The 21,024-nt window shown below is 39.3% G+C and overlaps 1 protein-coding gene across 6 annotated transcripts; it reads left to right on the plus strand.

Annotated features, from left to right (window-relative positions):
* The first annotated feature begins 63 nt into the window (after nt 1-63).
* Nucleotides 64-20,619, plus strand: vav1 (vav guanine nucleotide exchange factor 1). 6 transcript variants are annotated; one of them, XM_019253713.2, is made up of 30 exons: nt 64-234; nt 461-550; nt 805-900; nt 1,035-1,151; nt 3,897-4,013; nt 6,327-6,385; nt 7,036-7,101; nt 7,860-7,968; nt 8,939-9,031; nt 9,123-9,191; nt 9,291-9,394; nt 9,494-9,593; nt 11,115-11,210; nt 11,301-11,369; nt 11,448-11,534; nt 11,619-11,704; nt 11,934-12,069; nt 12,159-12,268; nt 13,110-13,211; nt 13,314-13,414; nt 13,507-13,529; nt 13,659-13,695; nt 14,677-14,813; nt 16,210-16,275; nt 16,465-16,496; nt 18,058-18,168; nt 18,798-18,885; nt 19,071-19,200; nt 20,115-20,266; nt 20,360-20,619. In XM_019253713.2, exons 2-30 carry the CDS (start codon nt 530-532, stop codon nt 20,411-20,413), a joined length of 2,568 nt encoding a protein of 855 aa, XP_019109258.1. In that variant the 5' UTR covers nt 64-234; nt 461-529; the 3' UTR covers nt 20,414-20,619. The 6 variants fall into 6 exon arrangements, with proteins under 6 accessions (XP_019109258.1, XP_019109261.1, XP_019109262.1 ...); XM_019253716.2 differs by having other exon boundaries at nt 66-234; nt 8,936-9,031; nt 14,677-14,693; XM_019253717.2 differs by having other exon boundaries at nt 66-234; nt 8,936-9,031; nt 13,314-13,408; nt 14,677-14,693.
* Nucleotides 20,620-21,024: the final 405 nt, after the last annotated feature.

A 21,024-nucleotide genomic window follows, 5' to 3' on the forward strand; every position in this document is an offset into this window, starting at 1 on the left:
CTTTGTGTGTATGCATCTGTGAGTGTGAATGCGACTGTGAGAGAGGGTGCGTCAGAGGAAAAAGGAAGTTGCGGGATGAAGTTAAAAGCCTTCAACACAGTGCAGCTCTGCAGAACACCCACCACGGAAGAAAGGCAGAACAAGAGCACTGAAGTCTGACAATGAGATAATGAAAGGAAGACAGGGAGTTGAACATCGAGAAAGAAGACACAGAACTGTCAGGAGTAACTGAAGGTGAGAGTAACAATATATACGTCCTACATTAATATGCGGTTAGAAAATGATGAACTTTTCTGGTGAAGCAGTGGCTTTTTCTGTTAGACTACTGCGTTTCAAGATGACCACTTCTTAAAAAACCCCAGTGAAAAGACAACGTGAGAGCGACTGCTCAGCGTTCGTTGTAGGCCAACTGATGTGGTCCCAGACTGTTTGAGTAACCTGAAGTAGTTTTCACATTCAGATTCTAGTTTGCTAAGAGAAAGAGGAGAAGTTCAACAGCGACAAAGTGAGATTCAGCACTACTTTATTAATGTCATGCAAGGGCAGAAGTGTGAGTACATTTCATTTTTATTCAGTGTGAATTCCAAATAACTTGGTTTCTGCCTTCTTGTGTAGAAGCTTACTCATCTCTGATTGTCAGGCGAGCATTAACTAAGATCTGACTCACTAATTTACAGCTACAAGGTGTTGTAAAGAGAAATAGTGACAACTGGTTGTTAAATATTGTGCCTGTGAGAATGTATGTGGTGTTACAGAATCTTGCCTCACATCTGCCTATCTGTCATTTATCAATCTTTTGTTCAGAAAACAAAGATGGAGTTGTGGCGGCAGTGTGCCTTGTGGTTGATTGAATGTCGCGTTCTTCCTGATAACCACCGAGTCACATGGGAGGGCGCACAGGTAAATAAGCGGTTACACAAACTCACACACCTGCATGAATGTACACACAATTTGTCTTAGTTCCTCAGGCCTAACTATGTGTGTGTGTGTGTGTGTGTGTGTGTGTGTGTGTGTGTGTGTGTATGATGTTCCAGGTGTGCGACCTGGCTCAGGCTCTGAGAGACGGTGTCCTGCTCTGCCAGTTGCTCAACAACCTGCTGCCTCAGGCTGTCAACCTGAGAGAGATCAACCTGCGCCCACAGATGTCCCAGGTAACACACACACACGGACCCTTTTTCCTGCTCTATTTGCGTAGGTCATTTCCATAGCGATCAGGAGGCAGCACTGAGGCTCTGAGGTTGTCTGATAGGAAAATACTGTGATCTGTATCTGTCCACATTGGGGAAGCATGTGTTGAGAGTGGAGAGTACGATGATGAAGACAAACAGTCAAAGTGAAACAACTAGAAAGCACTCAGAGGGGCCCATACACGACCTAAAAGTATTATTGGACCCTAAAAATCTGCTTGTGCGGTGAGATATTGTCAAATGATTTCTGTACAAGTCAGCATGTTTTGGGAAAAATCTGCCTACCATCACCTCTAAAACTCACTAACTAACATGTTATATTTGATAAATAGTTGCCATTATATTCAGTCTACTGGAGATAAAACATGTTAGTTGTTGAGTTTTAGAGACACTGGTAGGCTGATTTTGTTGCTGTTGGACAGAGCCAAGCTAGCTCTTTTCCCCTGTTTCAAGTCTTTGAGCTGAGCCCCAGCATATTTACCATACAACATATGAAGAGAACTCTCAGTAAGAAAGTCAACAAGCGTCAAACTATTCTTTCAAGAAAACTTTGCTGGATTCACCTGAATCCAGATCCACACTGCAGAAAAATACTTTGTTGCATGCCCTTATTTCACCAAACTACATCGAATTAGACGTGATGGTTTGTGCAAAATCTGAAATAAAGACAAGAAAGAGTCAGGCTGTCATGTGACTGGTCCGTCAAGGGAAAGCCAAACGTATCAAGGGAAGTCTATGCTTCACACCTTCATAGGATTCACCGTGATTTCTTAAACGTGTGATTGTGCCTGCATGGGTTAAACACGTGCATGTGAAACTGTGGGAAATCCTATGAGGTCAAGAGTGGTTAAGAAATATCCGGTAATTAACAGAAGATAGGAGTCCACTCTGACGTGTGCACACATGCACTTACACACACACTCACAAAGACCTGATGACATTACACCAGTAAAGGACCAACCCTTGTGCTTTTGTAAGAAGGCTTACTGCTGCAGGGATGTGTGTGCGTGCGTGCGTGTGTGCATGCGTGTAGGCCTGAGCGATGCAGCAGTATCAGTTAAAACTCAACGTTTCCCCTTTTCTGAAATTAGAGTTCCGCATTTGCCACTGCTGAGCAGACACAGAAACAGCAAGACAGAGTGAGCAGCTGGTTCAGGAAGTTATGTAAACGGCATATGTCTGACCACCATGTCAGTCACACTGATGCTGCGCTCTCTGCGGTTCGCTGTGCAGTTATTTTTTAAGCTCTAAAATCCTGCCCTTCACACGGCTTCTTGTAGTATTAGAGTTATATGTTGTTAACAATTGTTTCACCTTCATGTGGTCCGTGTGACTGAGCAGCATTCACATACGCTTTGATATAGTTTTGCAAGTGCAACTGTCTTTGTGTAATGTGCAGCTTTGTCACTACATGTTAGAGAGTTAAATAGTCGAACATGTAAAAGCCAACAAAAAACAATAAATAAAAATAAGATGAAAGAAAGGAAAGGAAAAGAAATATACAATGAGGGAAAAAGAGAAGAAAATGAAAACAGGTCAAACCTGTACACGCAGCAACTCAATTGTTAATTTCTCTTAACCAGTGCAAATGCAATCATACGTGCCCTTATATATTCCTACCTCTTTTCCTCTGCTTATTATATTATTATTAGTACTATTACTGATGTATTATAATTCATAGACTGTCTTTATATATATATGTGTATATGAATGAATATATATAATATATATAATATATTTGTTTTATATGTTGTGTAACACCGGTTGTATCATTGCTTTATATGAGCCTGTTTGTGTGTTTCTTGTGTGTTGGGTAATGTATTTGTCAAGAGCCGCTAGCAACAACAACAACCAACAAAAAAAAAGCATTTCTTGCGGTTCTAGGCAAACCAGTGTCGGTTGGTTGGTCAGTTAGTTGGTTGGTTTCTTCACCACTTTGTGACCACCACTCGGTCCAGGCTGAAATATCTTCAGATGGATCATCATGGTATTTTGTACAGACGTTCATGTGAATCCTGCTACAGCAGTAAATATCTACATGGTCTTACAGTGATGGAAGAATTATTCAGATCTTTAACTTACGTAAAAGTAGCAATACCACAAATTCGAAAATTGTAGTACAAGTGCAAGTCCTGTACTTGTAATTCTCTCAGGTATTAGTCAGGTAATGGTGTGGAAGAGTTGTTGCCCAAATGTACTCACAGTATTAAGAGTCTTGAGTACTGACTTTGGCGATCGCCTGACTTTTCCTGTGTAAATAACTCAACATCAACTTAATGAATCCTACAGACCTCACACCATCACAAGGTTAACATCTTTGTTGTTTATAGAAATGTCTCGACAAATTGTTGGATGGATTTCCATTCGGTACACACACTCATGTCGTCCTCAGGATGAGTTGTATCACTTTTGTGATCTCCTGACTTTTCGTCGAGCAACATCATCAGAACAAAATAAAATAAAATAAATGTATTTAATACTTTGGATTATGACCCAATGCCTGCAAAATTAATGACATCTTCACATTAATTAGCACTGTTAGAATGAAGGATGAACCTGGTAAACATAATTAACATGATCATTTAGCTCACATAACTGCTAGCATGGCTGTAATCTAGGTTTAAACTGTTATTAGTTTATCAAAAGTGCACTCGATCTTTCTGGTGATTATTAAGTAAATAAATGTTTGTGTTTCTGTTTGTTTTTTAGTTCCTGTGTCTGAAGAATATCCGCAAGTTTCTGGGAGTTTGTCAAGAGAGGTTTCATCTCAAAAAGAGTGAACTGTTTGAAGCCTTCGACCTGTTTGATGTTCGAGACTTCGCAAAGGTATCGCCCCCACCACATCAATCTACTTATCTATCTGTCCATCTATCTAATCCTTCATGAAAAACACACATTGTGCACCTATACTCCAGTCGTTATGGTAGAAGTCAGAAGTGTGAACTGCCTGATTGCAGCTTGCAGACACCCACATAGCCCCAACAGGAAGTAGTTTGGTGATTTTCTAATTGAAGCGGCTGAATGAACGAAGGAATTCAGTATCTCACAGTTCTCTTTCGCTTTCAAGGCAGTATGCGGCACTTCAGTGTGCCCAATAAGAGATTCGAAATGTTCTCATGTTTGAGTTTTATGTACAAAGTAAGAGGAACCAGTGACTTTGAGAATGAAATGAGTCAGCAGGAGGTGGACCTCAAACTCACTGAGGGATCTACAGTATCACTCTTTTTTGCTTAATTTACAGTGTGTTACGGTCACTGAGCTTCTCATTTCACTTTACTGCTTCCAGTCAGTCACCCAGTACTATAAAATACAGTAAAAACACAGATGTGTTGTAAAAAAGTATGATTTATAGTGTTGGCGTTTGCTTTCAGTTTCTTGGACTTTTCTCTGTTCTTTGCTTTTGTTGTGAAATACTGGATAGTTTCACCTCTCTGGGCCTCAAATAGTTATTTAAATTAAACCTCTGAAAAGTTAAGAGGGGAAATCTCTCTTTGGTGGAACTGAAAACCGCTCAGACATCACAATGGGACCCAACTAGACCTTTGTTGTAAAGGATCACAGAGCAAAAATGTTGGAAATCACTAGTTTGCTCTCTAACAATGTATTGTATTTTATAAACCTATGATATGATTTATAATGTAAAATCAGAAATGAGGAAACACTAACTATAGCTGTGAAATAAATGTAGTGGAATATAAAATAAAATGGAAACACAGTAAGTTCAAAATTATTATATTATAATTCATTTAATAATAATTTAATACTGACAGTACAAGGCTACTGATACTTAAAGGTTTAGCTTACTATACTGGCAGTGGTGTCTTTCTGCTCTAATTTAAAACTAAATCTCAAAACCTAACTACAACATCTGCATTATAATGTTTACCACCATTAATACAATAGTTTCACATTTTTTAGATACAAGCTTTTTCACTTTGTAGCAGTGTAAAAAGATTGAGACAACTCTTAGGGGTAACAGCTAGCCTGGCTCCATTAAAAAAATAAATAAATAAAAAGTACCTGTAAAGCTCACAGATATACCCGTCATGTCTCGGTTGTTTGATTTGAACAAAAACAACTTCTCATTTTTTTCATTTCTCATTTAAACATTTCCCCCATTAAATCAGTGAATATCTTTCTAGCTGTAAAGTGCTACGTGTTTTTCGTGGGTGATACGTACCCGGACCACAAAGTCACATAATGCAGAAACAGACTGTACGAATGCCAGAGACAGGATTCATGTAGCATCAACATGATTTTAAATCTGTTATTTAATGGTGGAAAAGTAACACAGTGTTGCTTTAATTAGTGAGCTTTAGATGTGCTGGTAACTGGATTTTGTACAGAGCGAGGCAAGCTGATTCCAGCCTTCATGCTAAGCTAAGCTGTAGCTTTGTTTTAATTTATGGAGAAACATGAGAGTGCAGTCAATCTTCTCATCTAATTCTCAGCAAAGTCAAACTTATTCTTTAAACTCTTGAAAAGTACTGTACTCTGGTTATCAGATGGCAGCAGAGCTGTCAATCAGTCCATTCAAAGTGTTTTCTCTAAATTTCTCCTACAGACTTTCAGTTCTTCTTACGTCTTTCCTCTTTTCTCTGTCTTGAATGAAAGTAGAAATCAGACAATAGAGCTCAGCAGTACTGACTGCTGAAATATACTCTTTATTCAGACAGTATATTTTATATCGACACAAGTGTCATGACAGGCTCACATCTTAATCTGTCTCTCTGAAAGAAAGGAGCCTTTGTTCGGGACCAGCTTTTGTTTTGTTTCTCGCTGCAACTTAAAGAGAAAATTTCACCTAGAGCAGAAGTCAAAGGTGATTTTGGAGCGAGCAATATAATGTCGCATTCAAATGTAAACATTCATTATTGGTCATCTTCTATTAATATAAGATCTGTCACATGTTGTTGCCTAATCAGAAAGAACAATCAGTTTCATGTGAACGACTGTGTTTGTTGCTGACATGAAATTAGTTATCAGAGATCACTCATCGTGATACTGCAGTTCTCAGTCAAGAGCCCGAATGTGAAAGAGAAACCAGATCAGATGAGAATTATTCAGTGTAGTCTGAGTGTGTCTCTGCAAGTATACTAACCATAAACCTACTTGTGTCTGTCTCTGTGTGCGTAACAGGTCATAGACACTTTGTCCATCCTCTCTCATTCATCTGTTGCTACACAACGAGGGCTTCAGTAAGTAATTTCCTTCCTCTGTTACATAATTAAAGTGTTAATACAGTTTTTTATGTAACACTTTATACCCCCCTGTTAAGCCAGCCTGGTGTGTAACCGTTTAGTAAACTATAATGTAGCTGTACATGGATGTGAGGACATTTTAAGTGTTCATTAATCTGCAGTATTTGTCAACTTGTAACTTATTACAACAGAATTTTACAAAGTGGTGAAAAAAGAATTAAAGTCCTGCACACAAACATTTACTTAAGTAAAAGTACTAGCACTTAAAATATAATATCATTATGTAGAATGGCCGATTTATAATAATATAGTTTATATTATTGGATTTTAATTGTTGATGTATCAGTGTCGCAGCTGGTAACAGTCTAGTTACTTTAAGCACATGTAGTGCTGGTGTGAGATGTGTGTAACTGTGAAATGTGATCAGGGCGTTCCTGCAAAAAAGAAGCTTCCTCTCAGGGAAACTTCCCTGAATCAATTAATAGATCAAAGGTAAATGGTAAATGAAGTGTCACCACAGTAATGGCAGCTTGCCTACTTTCACCTACAACTGGGATTTGTCTGTAAAAACATTCATTACCTGATAACAATATTCATGTTTTCTTTCTTTCTTTACCACAATCTCATACAAACACACTTTCCTCCAGGCCTTTTCCTTTGGAAGGATGCACTCCTGATGATGAGATCTACAGCGGCCTGTCTGACCAGATAGAGTAAGCATTTTTCTTAATAATGTTACATTTTTTGTAAGGAGTTTATTGTTTTGAATCTTAAAACGCGATCAAATACACATCTCCCCCCTATATTCTTCCATTTGAACATGATTTTGGTAACTAAATTTATCACAGCATTTCCCAGGTTTGCCATGCTAAAAGAAAAATAATCCAAAGCGAGTTGGGATTCAACCATGGCCATATCATGTCCTCACTAATTATTAATCTATGTTTTTCGTTTTTTTTTAATAATTCAAAAATTAACCTAAAAGAGCACGTTACCCTGTGCTCATCGAGCTCCACTGGCTACCCATATCAGCCCACATTAAATTCAAATTGCTAATGCTCACCTGCAAAGTAGTCTCCTACCAGATCAGGGCGTCCCTCTCTACCTTTAAAAAACTCCCGAAGACCCAGCTCTTCAGAGAGTACCTCCTCTTTGAGCACTACCAACAACTGGACATGCTAAATCTATCCCCTCTAGTGTTGTCACAGTACTCATTGCTGCACTAACATGCCCTTATCACACTATACCTTGATTGTTTCCCTTTTTTTGTAAGTCGCTTTGGATAAAAGCGTCAGCTAAATGACTAAATGTAAATGTTAAAACAGGACAGAATATTTACAGTGATTAAAGTGTCATTCTGCTGCAGCAAGACATCAACTCTGACCACCTGGAGTGACACAGTGATGCTCCCTATAGAGCAGACAAAACTAAAATTATGATGGTAATAATGTTGTATGTATCATGTGTACAGTGACACAGTGGATGAGGACGATGACTTATATGACTTTGTGGAGGACGAGGAGAACGAAGGAGATGAGATCTATGAAGACTTGATGAGGACGGATGAACAACCTGAAGCTGTGAGTGGAGCCCACACAACATAACACCTCAAACAAAAAGGAAAGTTTGTTGAGTCTTTTGGCAGCCTGAAAGATTTGCAGATCTGTCTTTGACCGTGATAATAAAGCAGTTCAGAAATGCACAAAATCCAGGGTCCAGTCTCTGACCATCTAGACCAGTGGTTCCCAACAGTTTGGGCTTCTTGAAATGAAGCAATATTTACTTCAGACATATGTCTACTGGTTTAACTGGTTCAACAAAGTGTGACTTTTGTTGTATTTCAAAGCATTTTTAGATAGCAAATTAAAAAAATTATAAAATTCAGCAAAGCAAACAAAGATTAGAGGACACTCTTAAAGAAGAATCCATAAAATATATTTCAGTATATACAATCCCTTCGATTTATTTTGTGGTTGTTATGGACCACAGAAACCACCAGCAACCACAGATCCAAACCACAGAGAACGGTGCAGAGATGTGTCTCCATTTGCAGATATGACTTACACAAACTAAATATAAATAAATAACTTGAGATAGAAATATAGGACAGGTATTATGTGTAAATGTCACCTAGCTACATGATTCAGAAAGGCACCAGAGTTTGTGTAAATGAGGCCTCAGGAGAGTCAAGGTCAGAAATTAACAAGCCCTCAGGGGGGGAAAGAAATCAGGAAATGCCACTGGATTTAAATTGCTGTAGTATTGAATCCTCTGCATTTTTCTCTGTTTTTTCAAATATTTATGCAGCACTTGTTCTACTGTTTCTATTGTGGTCTGTGTGAGATAAATGGAGCAAATCCATCCATCTTCCAAAAGTACTGAAGAGTTGCTGAGGTGAAAGAGACTAAAGACAGAGATTGTTCTACAAATGGTGTGCTTTTATAGCTAAGATATGTGAAAACTGAAAAAACACCTCAGAATAAATCTTCTGGTCTGGTCTCTCTCTCATGCTTCATTTAATGTTTTTCTTGGTTTGTGTTTAAACAGCAGCAGAAAACCGGAGTAGACAAACGAGAGTGCTGCCTGCAGGAGATCAGACAGACAGAAGAGAAATACTCTGAAACACTGGAATCTATATTACAGGTGTGCATACATTTTCACTCAAAACAGGCATTGGAACACACATTTCTAGACAGATTTAAAGAGTAACAACCACGCCTTCTTTACTCTGCAGCACTTTATGAAGCCTCTTGAAAAGTTTCTCCAGCCTCAAGATATTGAGAGTATCTTCATCAACATAGAGGTACGGGAGAGATTCTCTTCACACTTCATGTCATATGTTCAGGTTTACCTTTATGCATTAGCCATCTTTACATGTTTTTCTGCGTATGTGCATCGGTAGGATTTGGCCCACACCCACCGTAATTTGTTGGAAGAGGTCCGGACCTCCATCCTAACTTATGGAGCCAAGAACCTGTACCAGGTGTTTCTGAACTACAAAGAGAGGTACGCAACACACACACACACACACACACGACTGTTTATGTCTGTAACACTACAAATATGTGTATATTATAATATGTTTTATTATCTCTACCTCCTCAGGCTCCTACTGTATGGGCGTTACTGTAGTCAGGTGGAAACGGCGACAAAACACCTAGACAAGCTTTCGAATATGAGGGAGGATATCAAAATGAAACTGGAGGTGAGGATTTTGCACTGAACACTGAACTCTGACACAGATGTAGCATAACATGCACAAAATCAGCAGAAGATGTCTGTTTTTGATAAAGGTATGAAGTGCTTTCAGGTAGTTAAAAGTTAAAAGCTTAAGCTTTGTGCAGATTCAGCCTGAAGTAGAACTAGAGTCACTGATGTCGTCCCTGAGTAGCTCAAATGTATACAATAAGCATTGTCTAATGGAAGCCAGTGAGGGATCATGTGCTCGTCACAGCACTAGTGACTCCTGCTGTTTGCTCTGTGTAAACTGTCCTTTTGTATTAAGAGAGTCTGTCATGACTCAGCTTGTATAGGGAAAGGAAGTAACATAAAACCAGATGTATCTTGTAAACACAGTTATTTATTTTCACAAATTTGAATTGATTATTTATACGACAAAAAGAGGTGAAGTAAGGGCGAGCGGATGCTGTTCAAACCAAAGTATAACTAAAACAGTTTACTCTAAATACCAGAGTCTGAACAATCTGAACAAAATCAGAAAGGAAAAGAAAAACTACACTACACTAACAAACTTTTATCTTATAAACAAAAATCCTAAAGAAACAGCACCACTAAATCCAGTGTTTCTAACAAAATATCTATGCGTGCAAACTAAATCTGTCCAATCCCTCAAACAAAGTACCTCAACAGTTAACACACTAGTTAACGTTCACAATCAATTTGGCGACAGTAATACAAAGGCAAGCTCAACACCAAAACCAAGCCGACCGACTGTTCATCAGATGGGGACGTTGTGGCCACACCTCGTCAGGTGTCTGATGTTGTAGAGCTGAGAGACTGGTGGTAGTACTACAAGACAACATTTGACTGTCATGTAGCGCACCCGTTTGAGAGTGCAACAGCCGTACACTTGTATTTCTTATGATTATAGTGACTATAGTGAATCAACAACTTTTCTAACAGCCAAACATCAACAACACAACAACACAACAACACATAGCAGCCAGCTAATATTACTTACTAATCCAAGAGATGTCCAGCTCAGTGTCTGTCTTTCAGCCATTTATTTCGCAAAGCTCTCACCAACAACTAAAAGTCAGTCCCAGATCTAGTCTTGTTTGACAGCTTTTTGCTCGGTCACTTTCATTTTCTCTTCTTAGCTTCCTATATGTCCTATAGCTCTGTCCATAGTGGCTACTGAGCCTGGTTTGAGTGTAACTCATTGTGTGGCCTACAACACTTATGCTTTTACTGCGCTCCACCGTGCATACTGGGCTCAAGTATAATTAGTTAAAAATGTGTAATACAAAGAGTAAAACGTGACTGTTGTTTGAGGTGTCCTGTCAGCAGATTCACAGACTCTTATAATGGTGGTGTACTGTATGGGAAATGCTTTCTGTGCCAAAGAGGAATGTTTTGTTTCAGTGCCGCTTTTTGCCACATGGGAAACTGGCGGGAAGGCTAAGTCTACCACACAACATCCTCTTAACACATCTTTGGTTTACTGCAGATCTTCACTTCCTTCTCTCGGTCTCTTCTCTTCCAGGAGTGTTCAAACAGAGCAAATAGTGGACGTTTTTCTCTCAGAGATTTACTCATGGTCCCTATGCAGCGGGTCCTCAAATATCACCTGCTGTTACAGGTACGTTTGTGCACGTGTGTGTAGCTGCATCATGCTCATGCATGTGTATTTTTCCTGGCTTGTCTATAATGGGTCTGTTTGTGCCTGCAGGAGCTGGTGAAGCACACCACTGACCCTGCGGATAAGGAGAACCTCCGCACAGGTCTTGATGCCATGAGAGTAAGCATTTATATCACACACTACATTCAATTTATGACATTTAAACATTTGTTAACTCGTCTATGTGTGTGCTTGCAGGACTTAGCGCAGTGTGTGAACGAGGTGAAACGAGACAATGAGATCATCAGACAGATCACCACCTTCCAGCTGTCCATAGAAAACATGGTGAGGTTTCACATGTTTCTTTCAGATCTGCTTCATGTAGTTTGTCTTCACTGGTCATCATCCTCACTCTGCTCTGCTTTACAGACTCAGTCTTTAGCTCTCTTTGGTCGCCCCAAGATTGATGGAGAGCTGAAGATCTGTACCCCGGAGAAAAAGTCTAAACAGGACAGGTGTGTGTTGTTTATGTCTTGGTGAAGTTTTCATGCGGTAATATGATAGATAGATAGATAGATAGATAGATAGATAGATAGATAGATACAAAGGCATGAGGTATACAAGTTAAAGTGACTACAGTATAAAAAGAATAATGAGGTATACAAGTTAAAGTGACTACAGTATAAAAAGAATAAAGTCTAAGGTTGTGTCTAACCTTGTGTTGTATCGGTGTACGTTCCTCAGATACGCATTCCTCTTCGATAAAGCCATGTTTGTGTGTAAGAAGAAGAGTGGAGAGACTTTTGAACTAAAGGAGATCATTGAACTGCAGCACTACCAGATACGAGATGAGACCACAGGAGAGAAGGACAATAAGAAGGTCTTCCTACTACTCTGTAGCACCAGTTACACCAGAGACTGCATCTATTAAGCACCCATAAAGCTAACAGTGTGTGTTTGTGTGTACAGTGGTCCTATTTGTTCCTTCTGCTGGACTGCTATGGGAGGTGTGGATATGATTTATTCTTCAAAACTAGAGAACTGAAGAAGAAATGGCTGGAACAGTTTGAGATGGCTCAGTAAGTTCTCACATAAATGCACGGTCACACATGGGAAGGGAGAGTCGGTTTGCATCAGTGTAGTGATCTTATGAAGGTACATGCAGTAAACTTTTATGACCCATAATGTTGATATAAGACCTGATGATGGATACAGCCATCATACATATTCCTGCAGGGTTCAAATAATAGGCTTGTTTAATGTTTAAAGCTGCTATAATCAATATTTCCAATATTTTGAAGTCTAACAGGAAACAAGTTGGCCATAGTGACTATCATCAAACTTTATAGCATATTTTAACTACTAATTGGTTTGGTTTTCTGGGCTATGATGATTTGGATCACTCTCAGAGAGTTGTTTTCAGGTGCAGCTGGCTCAATAAAAGCTCTAGAAACCTTCTGTATCCTACCTGCCCAGATAAAGAGCCAGATATAAGTATGAGGTCAGACAGTTAGACCGGTCAAAACCTCCACAGTCAGCCAGAAATGTCTCTGTAACTAAGACTATCCAGGTGGATCCGTAAACTCTGATACTCTACATGTTGTGTTCTGCTCTATGTGTTTGCTTATTTCACGTAGCCACCTTCTAAATCTGTGTGACTTGCAATTGACGCTGCAAAATAGTGACACGACGAAGTTTCTTTTGGTTTGTTTCCGATTGCTTGAGAGAGAGCATTGGTCAAGAGACAAAGACAGTGAATGAGAGTGAGCGAGCACCAGCATCATTAAATCAGCAAAATAAAAAGTTATTTCCTGTTATTCCTGATTTGTTTTTTACTTTTGCCAAAGTCACCTGTCAGCTCTGTTAACGCTAATGTTACCCCAGCATGGGGTGCTAACAGTTGTACTTCACGGGTTGCAGGTCGAATATGTGTCCAGAGAACTCCACAGCCAACAACCATGACTTCCAGATGCACTGCTTTGAAGAAACCACCTGCTGCAAGGCCTGCTCGATGCTGTTAAGGTACTTTGTCTCACTATCTGGTTCTCTCAGGTTCTCTCTTAACTCTCACTTTTAATTGAAACTTGTCCGCTGAGGCTGAATCTCTCCATCTGTCGTCCGCAGGGGGATATTTTTCCAGGGCTATCGCTGCACGCGCTGTAAAATGGCTGCACATAAAGAGTGTTTAGGCAGAGTCCCTGCCTGTGGAAGAAACTCAGGTCTGTGTACGTACATTTTAATACTTCCTCTTGTAAGTAATTAGCACAAATTAATGTAATTATCACATCCTACATTGATTGTTCTCTTCGAATTACAGATCACGCTGGTACTATGAAGAAGGTAACTCTACATTTATCTCTGATATTCAGGTGGAGGCGATAAATAAGCCCTAACCTACATTTTAACGTCCTTTGTTTTATCAAAATTGAGGTATGATTGCTTCAGTCCTTTTTGTTTTTGTTCCCCCAGAATAAAACACAGAGGTCTTCCGGACATTCCAGCATTGGTAAGAAATTCATGATATAATAGTCATGCTCACTTTATGTTTGATGTTTTATTTGTTCATTTTAATTTAATGTAACCTTTATTTAACCATGAAAGGTCACATTGAGAGTAAAAAAAAAGCAAACTATTTTTCAAGGGAACAGAACATCAAAACAGATACAAGACAACTAAACAGTACTACAACATGTAGCAATCTAAACAAAATAAAACATAAAAGTGTGGTACAAGCTGTGAATTCAACAAAATCAGTTCAAGCAATGACATCCCCACAATTCTGTCTTCAATATGGATTTAAAAGTATTCAAAGAAATCCGATCTTTGAGTTTTAAAAGAGTATCCAAACGCCTTTTTCACAAGAACTGTACGTACAAGTTCGGTACAAACAACATGTAAAAGTCTCTTGATCGAGTACTGTGAGAAACATAAGTACACAGATAGGTTGAGAGCAACACAAGAATCACCCTGTACGTGAAAATATACACGTGTGTGCGCCTGTGGGTTGCTAAACCAGACCATCCTGCCCAAGCATAAAGCTCACAGCGGTGAGTGATGGGTTTGAAGTTAGTCGTGAATGTAAGGTGGTTAGCTGTGTCAAACATATGCAAAACCTGAGCAGGAGGCGTACAACATGCACGTATAAAAGATCCCGATAATCCAATGTATGTAAAAAAGTGGCAGCAACAAGTCTCTGTTTTGTATTAAATGTGTTTAAAGGAACAGTCTGTGCCTTACTTGTTATGTATCATAGATGTAATGTTTAAAGTGTAAGGTTGTGTTTATATTTATATTGTTCTTTTGCTCTTATTATGTCCTTGTGGGCTTTCGTGAAGAAATCAATTCCAATTATTCTCAAAGGCAGCCCCGTAATGTAGATGAATGAGTAATAAGGAAATGAAATGTGTGATGGATTTAAAGTGCTTACATTGCCTGCCTTCCTCATATCTCAACGTCTCCTCTTCCTCCTCCTCTCCCTTTCTCTCAGGATTTCCTAAGATGGAGGTGTGTCAGGAGTATTATGGTTTGCCGCCGCCCCCCGTGGGCTTCGGCCAACCGCTTCACCTCTCCAAAGGTGACATCATTGAGCTCACCCGGGCCGATGCCGACCTGCCGTGGTGGGAGGTAACGTTGAGAACAGAGAGCTGATGGGGGTCACACGTTATTTTGTATAGCTCTGAAGCCTCGTTTGTTCTGTGGCTTCTGTGTAGGTGTGACATGCGTTTTTTTGTCTCTTATGTCATTTTCCTCTCTGTATCTTGTTCGCTGTCTTCAACTTCCTCCCTCGTGCTCAACCAAACGCTGTGTGATTAATTTAAAAGGTTCTGATTTGGAAAATAAATCAAACCTAACCTGGTATTGTACACAAACATCATAGCTTACTGGGACAATTGAATTAAACCGAACCAGTCAGCGCTAATGGTAACACTCTCATCGTTTTCCCTAATCATACATAGTTTTTAGATTTTTCACAGACTTTATTTGTCTCATGATGAAGCTGTTTAGCTCAGATTTTTTGTTGATTTGTGATGCATTCAAGTACCTGTGGGAAACTTCACTGATCAATATTTGAAATGTATTCAACATAATTAGTTTATTTCACAAAAATAAGTTTAGTTCAGTGTATTCAATGTCTTTGAGCCTCAGTTCAATACCTTCTAGATGTTTCCCAAATGAGGGAGTGGACGAGAGTAACCCTAAAAATTTGGAGATCTATCCAGACTTCATTCAGCTTACCAAAGCAAATATCATCAGTGGGTAGTATCGGTTACTTGAAAGGTTTTGCACCGGCGCATATAGATGTGGGCTTCAGAAAGTGTTCTGAATATGGACCCAGTTATATGCATGAAATGTTTCACAATGGGGAGCTTAAGTCATTTGAACAAATAAGTAAGGAGTTTACACATGTCTGAGTTTGTAGATATTTACAGCTGAGGAATCAATCGGTTCAATTCCTGAAGGCTTTGAGGGGAGAGCACAAATCTGTTTGTTACAAATACTCCTGGGAGCTACTATTAAATGTATCACACTGAGATGGTTTAACTCCTGAACTGCCATCGTGTAACATCTGGCTTAAAAAAATGTGGGAACTGCATGAGATGGATTATGATTATGTATGCAATAAAGCTGCAAAGACCCACATTTATAAAGAGGTGTGAGATGTGTAGGTATATTTATATGCTGGATTTCACTTACTCCTATTGTTTTTGAATATTTTATTGTGAAGTCTTTGTAGTAGAAAGGGTCTAAAGCATACAAAAGCCTGGCTCTGTGCTTTAATCTGTCATACTGTTGAACTAGAGCCCGGTGGATCTACATATCAACACTGTTTTTGTAAGAGTTAGTCATTTCAGTCGCTTCAAGCTTTGCAAAGACTTCCTCAGTAATCCCCAGAGTTCAGTCCGGTATCGACAGCATATGAGTAATTTGTTAGTCACATCGCCCTGATGATTCATTTATATGTTGCAATGACTGCTGTGTCAGTCTAGCCATGTGATTTGTTGTTGTGTGTGTCACTCAGGGAAGGAACATGACTAGTGGACAAATGGGATGGTTCCCCTGCCAAAAAGTTCAGCCATACGTTTCTGTGAGTACGACGCACCAGATGCCCTCCAACGACCTTAAAACAGATGACATGTTCAGTTCAGTCGGGTCGTATTTGTCGGCTTGGACAAGCTGGCTACCATTTGCTGTACTGAAACCAACATTAAGTGTTACCACCATAACCACAGACTTTTAAAAAGTATCTAACCTCTGTGATCTCACCTTTTCTCAGAGGCCGACCCCCGACCTGTCTGGCTTCCACTGGTGAGTATTATCAGGAACTAGGTTAAATCACTTGCACACCAAACCACTGTAAGCTTTATTCCTTCCTGTATTGCAATGCTCTGCAACAGGGGGGGTGAAGAAATAGCACAGAGCTGACACAGAAACTAAAAACAGAACCAGATACTGAGAACTACCAGAGCAGCTTTCAGTACAAATTATATCAAAGACAAGTTGGTGTCCAGCACCTCACATCATGTTTTTAATTTATAAAATAACCTTCAGTCATTAAACACCTTATCTTAAAGTCACTGTTCCCACCCATGACAATATTAAAATAAAAACAGCTTATAAAAACACTGCATTGTCCTTCAAGTCACTGTGTAGAAATTATACACTTTGGCGCAACCTGGTGGTAACATTAAATTGGCAAGCTGTACACTGCACCAATTTTCACCCCCAAAACTTTGTTATCAGGAGAAGTTGACTTAACATTCCTACGCAGAGCCTTTTATGTTTAGATTTATTTGTAATCAGCATATAAATATTTAATAAATGTCTATTAAAGGTTCATTTAAACATGTATTACACAATAAAACCTCATTGTAAACAGATTTGCCAACTCCTCCTGTGGAAGCCAATAAATGGAGGCTGGAGTACAAATATATAATGTATATATGGTAAAATACAGATGTAATAATAGAAAATGTCTTTATAGAAGAAATTCTAACTGCTAAATGTAAATGTAAAATATCATTCAGACTGTTAATATAACTGCAAACATGAAACAATGTGCACTTTGCACATATATCCATGCACACATTCAACATTTTATCTCTGCTGCTGCTTAGTTTTATTCAGTATCTACGTCACTGCTGTATATATCTACTATAGTCGTACTGTAATGTGTGTGTACTTTAACGTAGTCCTGTCTGCACTATGTTTTATGCACCATGGTTTGGCTTAGAGACGATTAGATTCAACTTTATTGTCATTGAACAAAGTAACAAGTACTTCGACAACAAAATGCAGTTAAGCATCTAACTAGAAGGGCAGAGTATGTACATATGAACAGGATATATAAATATTGTGCAGGTATGAATTTGAATATGCTATAGGATATACAGTATAAATGAATATGTTATAGGATATATATAGTAAATGAATATGTACAGTGTAAGCAGCATGGGCAGGTAGATGAATATACTAACATGTATTATGTACAGTATGAACAGTTATTAGAGTAAGTTAACACTGTCTCTTGTCACTATGTATTATGTATATGGTTTAAATTACCCACCTGACTTGACTTGACATTAATAAACATTTAAAATCATCTTACAGCTGAGTACAACTACATTACAGTGTGTTATAAACCATTTATTAATTGTGCTTAGAAATGCTAATTAGGGGCACTTACAGTAATGTGTTACTGCAGCTTTAAAATGAAACTGCAACTTTTATTGAAGTGACAGATCCGGTGTAAAGTGCTAAGTGAACACATAAGATCAGGTAGCTAACTCACCACTCATGGATTTAACTTTTGTTTTAAATAAAAAATTAAATTAAATGAATAATGTTCTGATTCTCGCTGTGTTTAAAGGTTCGCGGGGAACATGGACAGAACTGCTGCCAAAAACCTGCTAATGCCCCGATCCGATGGCACATTCCTCGTGCGGCAGAAAGACGGAGGAGAGTTTGCAATCAGCATCAAGTAAGCCTTCACACATTTATCAATGAAAACACACAAACACAGTTAGATGTCGTACACGTTATAATATTATTCAAACAGCATTTCAGTTTTTTCTTTGTCTCAAATGACAGTGAATTAGATTTATTTGCGTTTTCAGCTGTTAGTTTAGATAAAAGGAGCAATTTAAAGATGTCACTTTGAGTTCTGGGAACTTTTTTCTGACATTTTATGGACAGAACGATTAAACAAGGAAAATAATTGTTGGTTGCAGCTCTATCTGTAACCCAGATGTCTTTCACTTTCGCTCCTAGAAATGTAAAACGCAGTTTTAACTGACACTGATGTCTTCTGTTGTGTAAATAACCAAAGTCACGATTGCTCACCTGTGTCGAATGATGATCCTAACTAAGCTTAGATAAAGTGTCAGTTCCTCCTGGGAAATACACTTTCTCTAACAAAAGATAAGCGCATGCTCGACAAAACTATTGTCTAATGAAAGCCTTTAATCTAGTCTGTGAAAAGAGGAACAGTGACACCGTTCAGCCATCAAACTAAACAATGCAAAGCTCACCATTCGACACTGAAAATTCCCTTTGATGGTTTTAATCTCAGATAACTTCCTTTACTGTAATCTCTTTCTGCCCCTTCAGGTTCAACATGGATATCAGACACATTAAGATCACATCTGCTGAAGGCCTGTACCGCATCAATGAGAAGAAAGCTTTTAAGGGTTTAATCGTAAGTCTCACATCCTCATCCAGCCAAAATCTGATAACACTGATCAGGGGAAATACAGTGAAATTGCTATTAAGTCTCATTATATGGATTTGCGAGTAACCTCATTTCCTCCTCTCACACCATATCTGATATCTGTCGCATGTTTCTCACACTCTTTTTCTTCCTCCTCCTTGTCCTTCTTGTAGGACTTGATTCAGTTTTACCAGCAGAACTCTTTGAAGGAGTACTTCAAGGATGTGGACACCATGCTGCGTACGCCTTACAAACAACCAGAGGAAAGCAGCTCGCCTAACAACGTGCTAAACACCACACCAGGTGCGTGGTACATGTCTGACACACACTTCTCAGTGATCGTCTTAACATCTGACATTTTGGAAAATATGCTTCCTCAACCGTCTGAATCACCCTTGAATTCATTAACCTTTTAATGCTAATGGGTGAACAGGTTCTAACATAATTTTAAAAATGAATCCTTCTGAAACTGATATTTAAAGGAAGTAACACTTCTCTACAGTATCAACAGTGTGCAACAAATGCAGTTCCTCAAACGTCCACTTGAGGCTGGCTACAGAACTCGGTCTCTATAAGTCCCCATATTAAAATGTCTAACTTTACAGCAGAAATAAACATGTTTACAGCCTGGTACAAAAACAGTTTTGGTCATGACGACTGTACTGAGTCTGAATTTTTATTTAACTCACCTGTTCAAATTATATTAAGACTTAGATTAACCGGGAGGCGAAAGAGGCACGATTGCCAATATGGAAGCACCCAGAGTCACAGATTTTGAGATTCAAAACGTCTCTTCAGAAACCTACGACCTGTGACGTCCTACATATGCTGTCCATTCTTTATACTGTCAGTGTGTGCAACACTAGCAAACGACATGGAGTAGGCTGACATCACAAAGTCAGAAGTCAAAGCCTTCATTACTGCAAAGCACGTGAAATATATTGTGATATTTTGGTTTGCTTCATCCAAAAAAACAAAAGACAAAACCCTAAAAATTACAAGTTGTGGGGTTATGAGGATACTTTTACCTCTGGACAGAGACAGGCTTCCTGTTTCATTTTCATTCTTTATTCTGAGATAACCCTCTCCTGGCTGTAGCTTTACAACACACACAGGAGTGGTATTGATTTTCTTATCAAACCCTCAGCAAGAAAGTGAATAAGGTCATTTCCAGCTATTCATTTCAGCCATGTTGTATTGTTGTCCGTGTCTGATAGGCGGCAGCGTGAAGAGTTTCGGCGTAGCGAGGGCCCGGTACGACTTCTCAGCCAGGGATCGCTCAGAGCTGTCTCTGCAGGAAGGAGACACCATCAAGATCCTCTCCAAGAAAGGTCACAGCGGCTGGTGGAAAGGAGAGGTGTACGGCCGGGTGAGGAATGAGCAAACATCCACACACACACACACACACACACACACAAGCATGAGGCGTGTTGTCTTACTTGCTCTGCTCCTGTGTTCCCAGGTGGGGTTATTTCCAGCCAACTATGTGGAGGAGGACTACTCTGACTACTGCTGACGTGGCTCCAGAAGAGACGTGTAGACCCTGTATGTGTACAAACTACATACTGCATGTGTAGGGGTCTATGTGATACCTGGTTTCCATCGATTGCATTAACCCATATGCACGAGTGTGACTGTGTGCGTGTGAGAGAGGTGATGTTGCTTGTGATCTAATGACTGTCTAATGTGAATAAAACTTTTTTCAGCTGACTTGAACGTGAATATGAGGCTATATCTTTTTTTTTTTATGTACAGCCATCTTGGAACAAAGAGTACACTTAAACTAATTAACTATAAAGGAGAGGCATTAACTTGCTGCTGTAACAGCTTCCACTCCCCATGAGAGGAGAGATTTGCTCCCATTTGAGCTACGAGAGCATCAGTGAAGTTGTCACTGACACTCGGAGATAAAGTCCAGCACTCAGTTGACATCTCGATTTATCCCAAAGGCTCTAGGCTTTGTGCAGACCAGTGGTAAATGGACTGTTCTTATAAAGCGCCTTTCTAGTCTTCTGACTTTTCACTGCTTTTTCACTACATATCTCATTCACACACACACATGCACACACTGATGATGGCACTGGCTGCCAACTGCTCATCAGCTTTTGGGAGCTTACCATTCATACT

Source organism: Larimichthys crocea, chromosome X (genome assembly GCF_000972845.2).
Source record: "Larimichthys crocea isolate SSNF chromosome X, L_crocea_2.0, whole genome shotgun sequence".
Classification (NCBI taxonomy): domain Eukaryota; kingdom Metazoa; phylum Chordata; class Actinopteri; family Sciaenidae; genus Larimichthys; species Larimichthys crocea.

Excerpts from the sequence above, each read along its gene's own strand:
- vav1 (XM_027283465.1), top strand. The coding sequence starts at position 530 with ATGTCATGCAAGGGCAGAAGT. Across the intron at positions 7,969-8,935 it reads CGGATGAACAACCTGAAGCT|CAGCAGAAAACCGGAGTAGA; the intron begins GTGAGTGGAGCC and ends GTGTTTAAACAG. Across the intron at positions 12,070-12,158 it reads GAGAGAAGGACAATAAGAAG|TGGTCCTATTTGTTCCTTCT; the intron begins GTCTTCCTACTA and ends TTGTGTGTACAG.